At 38.5% G+C, this 8,979-nt stretch overlaps 1 protein-coding gene across 18 annotated transcripts in view; it reads left to right on the top strand.

Moving 5' to 3' along the window:
• RC3H1 (ring finger and CCCH-type domains 1) overlaps nt 1–8,767 on the top strand; it is a 65,454-nt gene extending 56,687 nt beyond the window's left edge. For 4 of the 18 annotated variants that reach the window (XM_082311579.1, XM_082311585.1, XM_082311592.1 and 1 more), the window contains one exon: nt 498–8,767. In XM_082311579.1, the coding sequence (XP_082167705.1) occupies nt 498–651 (154 nt within the window). In that variant the 3' untranslated portion in view covers nt 652–8,767. The remainder of the gene's footprint in view (nt 1–497) is intronic. The other 14 variants (XM_082311593.1, XM_082311590.1, XM_082311580.1 and 11 more) reach the window with 12 other exon arrangements.
• The last annotated feature ends 212 nt before the right edge of the window (nt 8,768–8,979 follow it).

An 8,979-nucleotide genomic window follows, 5' to 3' on the forward strand; every position in this document is an offset into this window, starting at 1 on the left:
CAATTGCTTATTAAGTCCTATAATCAATCCTTGAGTCCTGTGCTGCACCAGTAGATTGAGGCCTCCAGAGCAGAAGCTAATTTTTCCATATGAAATTCTGGAAGTAATGAAATTGAAACAACTAAGGTAAAGATAAACGATCCAGATAAGTTAAATATTCTGGAATGTGTGTGTTTTAAAGATTGATACTGTACATCTTGTGGCATATACTGAAATACTTTGCAAAATGTAACTAATCTAGAACCCTAAAAATATGTAGTGTTGTTTGTTTTCAATTAGCCTTATATTAGTTCTTCTCTTTCTGTTAAGTACCTGCATCATACCAGACAACCTATTTATTATGGGAGGCAAGCCTTTACATGTTTATATATGTTGGCAAATGTTCATTGAGATGCTGCAACAACAAATATTGAAGTCCTTTTACTTAAAATAAATGAACAATCTCAGTAATTACTTCTCTTCACCCCCTCCCCCTTTCTCCTCAACTTTGTTTTCAGCAGTGATGTTCCGAATGGATCAGCCTTGACACAAGAGAACATTGGCCTCCTGTCAAACAAGACAGCATCTCTCAGCCTGTCAGAGGACCCAGAGGGAGGAGGAGACAACCACGACTCCCAGAGAGCGGGAGTTACGCCCACGTCTGCTCCATGAAGTGAGGCCAGCATACCCCAGAGTTTCTTTTGCCTGGGGTGTTGGTAGCTTCCATCACGTTTTTTTCCAGGGGTGATTGGAGAAACCCAGGAGCAACAGCAGTAGCAGAGCAGCAGGTCCAGAGGCAATGTGCACAAACACAACTACTAGAAACAAATCCTGCACATAGTTCACATTAACGCATTTTTTAATTAAAAAAAAATGAAAATTAGCAGTATCTGCAAGCAATTCAAATTAAATTTGTTTTTGTTCTGTGAATGAACTTTATTTTAATAACTTTGGACGCCTTGGATCCCAGGGCTTAAAAAAAAAGATATTATATATATACTCTGTTTGATTAATTGTATGATCTTAATGAAGTAGGTTTTTTCTTTTATTTTGGTATTATTACATACCCAGTGCATAATTCCTTATCACATTAATTTCTCAACAACTAAATCAACCTGGCCGCTTCCTTGTATGGTTTAAGGGTAAACAAGGAATGAGGGTTGGAGAGTAGCTGTGAATTGCAGTGTCAAAAGATGTGCAGCAAACTTCATTCTTAAAACAATTCCTCCCATTATGGCTAGGAACTGAACCCCAGCTTGTGCCAGACTGCTTAAATTATTTAAGTTTAAAGTACAAGTGACTGAATCTTTGCAATGCGACAGGTGCAGTCCTTTGCGTATGTCCCAGCACAGCATGTGTAATTAAAGAGGATAACAAAACAAGTGTCCAACATACATTATTTTATCTGAAGGTTGCTGGCCTTTTTTCTGTTGGGACTAAAGAGGTCAGCAGAATGCAGACCAGTCTACTACGCCATGGGTATTTCTGAAGCTGGTTAGCTGGGGCTTGTGGTAGAGAGGCTTAACTAACCAGTGAAGGTTGTGCAGCCGTGACCAAGGCAGAATCTCTAGAAATAGGAAGCAGAGTGAACATACGGTTATGCAGTTGCTAGAAGGATGTTAACTGCCGATGAGCTGGTGAACCATGGTAGTTCATCCAGTGTTTGCTGGGTTTTTTTTTCCCCTTCTCACTATGCCTTTAAAACAAGCTTACCCAAAGTCCATACAATTAAGTTGATACAGAGGGACTTACTGACCTCACTGCCTTTGAAACAGGTCTTTCATGTATGCCTCCTTCTCAGCAACTCTTGCCTTTGTTTATTCTTCATTGCTATTTTATTATTATTTAAAACATAATAATTTCCTCTATAACCTGATTTTTCTTCTTTCTTTTGTTCAATGATACATCAGTTATTTAATTGTAATGCTGTTGTGTGGGCCTCTTACTGAAGGAGACCAACATCTTTGATTTGGGTGCATCAATGATGGCAATCTTTAAAAAATAGATGGGAATTTTTATTTCTTTTTTAAAGTTGTCATTGTTTAAGGTCTGTGCATATTAGAATTTGACACCTGAGAATCAATCTGCAGCTTGTCTGCCACTGCTGCAGTGAATCCTTCCTAGATTCCCCTTTCTTAGGGGAAAAGTTGCATCAAAATGACCGCTTAAGGTACAGCACGGATCCTGTCAGAAGAAGTGCTGAAAAGCAAATTTTGCTTGATAGATCTAGTGTGCTACTTCTCCAAGTAGATGCTTTGTAAGCATAAGTTGGAGAAAGGGTAAGCCTTTCTAAATGTTTTCTTCAAAAGTTAAAGAAACGAAAGAGATTTTGTTCTTGCTGCACATTTTTTGACTCTTTTGACATGCACTGGGGTGAGACCCTGTATATGAAGAACTCTTTGGAGAACGATTTTAAAGTGCTGCTCCCTCTGCACCTTCCTGGCCTGTTCTCGTTTTTTCTTTCTGGGTTAGACTACTAAATTGGAAAGCACTGGTTATGTAATAAATTACTGCATTGCTTTGGTTGGGTAAAGCAAGAGTCAATAATTTTCTTGGTTTTTAGTTTTTTCCTTAACCTTAACTCCTGCTGAGGTCATAGCAACCTTGGGCTAAGCTTTGCATTCATCATACTGTTAAATAAAACAAAATGGGGGGTGGGAGGGGATACAGTCCCACTATTGCCTACCAGTAGGAGAGTCCAAACAGAAGACTCTTTTGAGTAGCAATTATTTAATTTGCCCAGTCAAGGCACCGCGTTTATATACTATTTCACATTGAATTTGATTATGCCCTACAGACCTGGCTGGTCAAGGATTTGATACACATATTGGCTTGGGATTCGAGCTTTCTTTTTTATTTAAATAAAAATTTATATATAAATATATATATACATATATACATAGTTATATCTGTATATATATTGGGTATGTTTTAAGAATTTTTTCGCATGAGCGCAGCTGTTGTGATCAAATGTCTGGGAGGTAGAAGCACTGAATGAAAATAAAGGCATTTTTCAGCGCCCACGCCCACACTTTCCATACGTCTTCGCACGGGTTTATTTTGCTCTTAGTTGAACTTTGGCCTCTTAATTGCCAAGAGTAGTTCTGAAGCTTGCTTTTCTTCTAACCTCTCTTAACTCTTGGCAACGAATCATCTATGCCTTGCCCCCATCCATTCATATCTCCTTCTCGAGGCCTAGCATTACAGCCGCTTCCCTTCGAGCTGAGCAGAGCTAGGCTGATGCAGTTTTGAGCCCGTCAGGTCTGTTCCTCCCTTCTCTGCTCTGGGCATGATGATGAATAACATGTTCCCCTGGCAGCCTGCTCACAAGTCAACTGACACAGGCACCGTGCCCTGTTCTCCCATCCTTAAGTGGAGAGCACCACTGTCAGGTCAGCCGCTGCCTTGTTGGTTTTAATTAGTTTACTTCTTCCTGCTGTGTCTTTATTAACATAGGGAGCTCACTTTAGTTGAGATAATTAGTGCAATATTCTTATCTAGGAGGACAAGCCCAGAATGTACCTTTTTTGACTGAGTAATTCTTGATGTAAAATGAATTTTCAAAGACGGTTATGATAAGTTTGAATCTACAGATTCATTTTTCAACACTAGAAGAAAAACTGGAGGGGCAAAAAACTTTTTGCCTTTTATTACTTGTGCCAGCTAGTTTTCTTGCCAGGTTAGGGATTAGTTTTTTTCTCCACTTTTGCTCCCGGGAGGAATTCTGCTGTAAGAGCTATTCAGATTGCTGGCCTACATATGGTGAATGCTTCCAAAACCTGTGGATTAGAAGGGAGACCTTCCTGTTGTTTTTTCTACTTTATCCAGCTCTCCGTGCTGTACTTTGTGCATAGTGTCCTTGTGATCAGTGTGTCCAGGTGAATGCCCTGTTTGCCCAGTCTTATAGTTTAGCTTGTTAAATAGTTTGTTTAATATCTACCAACAGTATTGATTTTTGGCTTTGTTTTTTCCCTTCCTCCTCTTGTCCTTTTTCTGCTTTTTTGCAGAAGTTTAGTTGATAAAACCAGTCAAACAGTAAAATGCAGTGCATGCTTTTAAGTCTTTCTGGAAGCTGCACCTAAAATTTTCCCTTTTTGTGGAAAAGCACACTAGTAGAAATGGGAGGACAGATAACTGTACATATAACAGAAGCATTGATGGTTACAGCAAATAACTAGGGAATGAAAATTTCTCGAGTAACTGTATACTGCTGCGTTCATTTCTATAGCTCATCATTGTCCTAGTTGTACAGGAATGCTGTCTGCCTCAGTGAAATTGGTCTCAGCTAGAAAGTGGTTTAGTTCTTTCTACTTGGGCAAGAAGAAACAGTATTACGATGGTGTTAGGGCACTACTGCATCATTTGGTAGGTACGTTAGATTTTTCTACTGCAGTAGACAACTTTGAACACTCGTTGATACCTGGGTTTCAGCCCCAGCATGGATAAACCCCTCAGAATAGGAAGCTTCAAGTGTTTGGTTCAGTCTTAGTATGTCAAACAGTGATTCAGTCAGTGTAGAAATGATGTTTGTTTATTCTGTAGTGTTATTTTCCTCCTTCTTCTGTCAACATCTCTTCTTCCTTTCCTGTGACCTAGTTCTCTTTTCTTTTTTTTTTTTTTATAGGAGAAACTTAAGCTTTTTCTTCTGCCCCTCTTATATACTATTGTATCCTTTCCCATTTTAGAGTAGGACTTTTTTTATTTAGATCAGAGAACCTTTCAAGCTTGCAGCACTGTTATCCCCTTTCTGCTCAAGTTCTTCTCTGTCTAGTTTCTTCTGAGCCTTATTCTCTCCCTTTTGTCCATACCTTCCTTCCTTTCCTTCTGTGGCTTCCCCATTCACCCTCCCTGATTGTGTAACAGTGACAGCTTGCTGCCTCAAAACAGAGCATTCAAATGAATTCGCTTAGCCAATAACTTCTGTGAAGTTGCCTTTTCTAATGGTGTTATTACTCAGTGATGCACAAATGTGATATTGCCCCTACTGGTAGGCAAACGGGGGATCTGTATAAACATGGTAAACTGCTGTTTTTCTTTAAAGGAGAGCCAAAGACTTGTGCTTTACACTTTTTTTTTCCTAGTGTAGCCATTTTGATTGTCAAATCTTTGTAGGGTTTTGTGAGTTGACTGTATTATCCTAATAACAATTTACAAAAGTTAATAGTTGTCAAGCCTTACCCATGCATTGAATTGTGGAAAATCATTCCATTTAGTCACACAACTTGCAATGTAATGAGATGTATTTGGGGTATTCTGACGTGTTTTCAGTCTCTCATGCACTCTCTCAGCTGACGGAATGGCTCATTTAAAGAGGGAGAAGGAACATAGAAATTTTATATAATCAAAGAAGCCTTGTCTTTAAGTGTTGAAATCTAAATTGAATACTGATTTGAAATTTCTTCAGTTACAGTAAAAGGTAAATCTGTGTTGCAAATGTGACTGGCTTTTAAGCCCATTGAACTGAAAAGACATGTCAAACTGTAGCATTACATTAAATTAGATGTGGAAGAAGCAAACTTGTATGATGATATTGTCTCTGGACAGCATGAATTGAGTAAGGTGGGGCAAATTCTTTATTAGAAAGGACAAGGAGTGAGGCTTTTCATTGATAATAGAAGAAAGCCACTTGCATTTCCCTTCCTTGATCTAACTTAAACTCTTGCAGACTGTTATTAAGGTTTTCAGGTTCAGAGAGAAATCTGTAAGTCAGAGTAGCATAAACCCTCATTTCCATTGCAATTCCCATTTATCCATCTTGACTGTAATGAAGCAGACTTACAGGGTAGTTATCTGAAGAACCTCAATATAACGTATCTTCGGTTGACTAGCTATTTCAGATCCACTTTTATGGTCCAAGAAATTCAGTGCTAATTATCAGCAGGCTCAAGAGCAGGAGTGCCATCTCATCATCTTTGTTCTAAAATGGGGGGGGAAACATGTAAGCAGCCTGCAAGTTTTGTGCTTGTCTGTGTGTATACAAAGAAGTTTTTGTAGTCCTAGAATAGGTAGAAGGAACACAGAGCAAGACTGGGGCATGATGTTACCTTCATATTCAAAGTTTGTCATCATTCACTTTCCAAAACACGCACTTCTTACTTCAATCTCCTAATGTTGGTGGCACCAATTTAAAAACAACCAAAAAAAGTCAGTGTGTCAGCAACTTAATTTTTTTGTATCACAATAAATCAATTCCCCTGGATGAAAAAAAGGAAGCAAAAGTTCTTGAGTTGTCTAAATGGTAATTTAGACATGAACTGGAAAAACACCTGCCTTGCTTGAGTAAATGTAAACTCTGAATTTATGAGGAAAGTGAAACAGCTCTTCTGAGCCACCTTTTAGGTATAGCCTTGGTGCTAACAGTTGGGTGGTTGTTACTTGTGGCATACCAGCATACAGATTATGTAGCATAAATTACTTTGTTCTCAGATCAAATATAATCTGAAATGTCAAAAACTTCATTGGGGATTCTCTTCTTCATACTCAACTGTTATCAACTGCATTATTTTCTGTTGAAATGTCAGGGAGCTGAAAGAGGCCACAGTAAGTTAGTTCAAGTTATACAATATAAGTAAGCAATTTTTGGGAATGTTATCCCAGCACAGTGTCCTTATGCAGTTAACATGTGGTCTTTGTTCTTGTGTAGGAAGAAGAATGTAGTGTTGTCACAGTCTTCGAGGCACTTGTGATGCAGGTAGAGCCTTGATGAGCAGGGAAAGGAGAACAAGCTTAGTATTGATTTTCTTTATAATTTTATTTCCCCATGGCAAGCGTAGTATGCCGTGGAAACTCTTTGAACACTATGGTAAGCAAAGAGGGTGCAGCTTTTTCTGAAATTTCTCAAGAAAAAGAGCATGTGGGAATGTGGATTTGCCTGCATTGGGAACATCCCAGTCATTTAAAGCTTGAAATATGTGACCATAATAATCAAAATGGGATGCCTATAGCTTAGTAGCCTAAATAATTAACTGATCTTTCCCAGGCAATCTTTGCAATTCCAGTGAGTTTGTGTATGATTTTAGTGCAAACTACCAGGTGTTCAGCATTTGGGAAAGTTTAGGTGCCTAGCTTTATCCACCAAGGCAGGTGTCTTTGGATATACAGATTGGATGTTTTCATATTCCAGGAAACAACGGATTCTAAGATCTGAAAGTTTTAGGAAAATTATCAACTTCAATTTGAAAAATACAGTCTTGGGAAAGATGGAAGCAACAGGTGGTGCAGCGTCTCTGAAAATAAAAAGCATTAGAGATGATGGAATTACATATGAAATGTATTTGGGGAAAATATATCTGTAAGCAAAAAAAAAAAAAAATCTTGTGGAGTATTTGATGTTTAAGAAATTATTTGCTTCTTTGTTATGTTAAAGAGATATATTAATAGTTCTGTGGCAGACAGTACTCACAAGTCTTTGGCATCCAAACCAGATTGTGTATTGGATGGATCCCACAACTGGATGTGTGCACTGACCTTTTTATTTGTAGCTTTTTAAAAAGAAACCTGGTAGCAGCATTTTATAAATGTTTAAAGCAACCTGAGACAGAAGAGAAGAAACCCTGTTCGTGTCACAGCTGCTGCACAGTTTGCAATTGGTACCTTTAATCCGCAGCCTCTCCTAAGTGAAGCTGCTCTAACATGGGCAAATCTAGCACATCAAATGACTTTCAGGTTTTTTTCTAATTTTAAGGAGTTCCCATTACCCCTTTGGCTTCTGCTTGCTGTGTAAGCAGCCTCTATGCTAAGAGGAGCTTTCCTTGAAGTCAGCTTAGCAACTGTGCTGTAGCTTGATTATTTTTCCCTGTTTTCTGTAACTGGTAGCATAGTGTTGAGCTCTTTCCCCATTGTATTTGTTGCTATGGGGAGGAAGAGGTGTGAGGCAAGGCATGCATGGGAGGAGGGAGGAAGAGCTGTGGGATCTTCTGTCTGACAGCTCCCACCCCCCTCTCTGAAATCATCTACTTCCAGTTGTGGGATTTCTCTATAGATGACTTTTTTCCTGTTTTTTGTAAGCCTGGTTTTCTTTGATCTTGTTAGTTCCGTACAAGTCTCCCCGAGACATTCTGCAGTCATCACCTTTTTGGGTGGAGTTTTATTTTTTGGTTTGTTTGGTTTTTTAAATAACTTTTTAACATTGGTGCATATATGCTTGGGATAGAGCTCATGTAATTTTCCAATCGTATTGATTGTATGTGATTGTGCCCTGCAGAGGTATATTTAACAAAAAATAAAAAGGATAGTCTAGGTAATAAAGGAGACCATGAGATTTGTTGAGTCAGGCTATGAACTATTTCTTGAATTTATTTAGGATCCTGGATAAATGAAATTCCCTGTCTGCTGTTCTCATAAATCAGTGCTAAACAAAATGTCATGAATTCTCTCTTTGTGTTTGAACTGGTTCTTTTCTTGCTCTTCTTTTCCTTCTGCTGTTCTATTCCTTTCCTGCTTCTCTTCTCCATCAAAAAAAAATCTTGAGCCTTTATCGGAATGGCTGGCTCTGGTTGATATTGTGAATATTTATTGTTTGTAACTATCAAAACATTTTTAATAGGAGTAGAGATTAAGTAGAATGCATAAGAATTCCATAAACTGAATTCTTTGCAAGTTCAGGGGAATTTTGAAGTCTTGTACATACAGGCCTGGTCAGGGGGGAGACATTCAGAGGCATGGAAGGCATCGAGATCGCTTTCCTTGAAAGGTTAGATGCTTTCCTACCTTTTGGAAAAAACTCTGAGATGACAAAAGGAGTAGAAGAAAAGAGGTCGCTATATCCAACTCGCTGTGTCTTTACTCCTGCAACATACTTTTTAAACTTGAAAGAAAAGCCTTCTAGATATTATGCTGAAATGGGATGGAGTGGATTAAAGGAAGCAAAAGGCAAGAGGATCCAGAGATCTGAAAGTCAGTATTTGTCTCCTTTATTTCTTTTTTAGAACTCTAGGGCCAACAGTGTCACTTTTGTATTAAAGAACAAGGAAGTGGAGACCTATTGTGTGTGCATGGCGG

Source organism: Platalea leucorodia (genome assembly GCF_965183815.1).
Source record: "Platalea leucorodia genome assembly, chromosome: 5".
NCBI classification, from domain to species: domain Eukaryota; kingdom Metazoa; phylum Chordata; class Aves; order Pelecaniformes; family Threskiornithidae; genus Platalea; species Platalea leucorodia.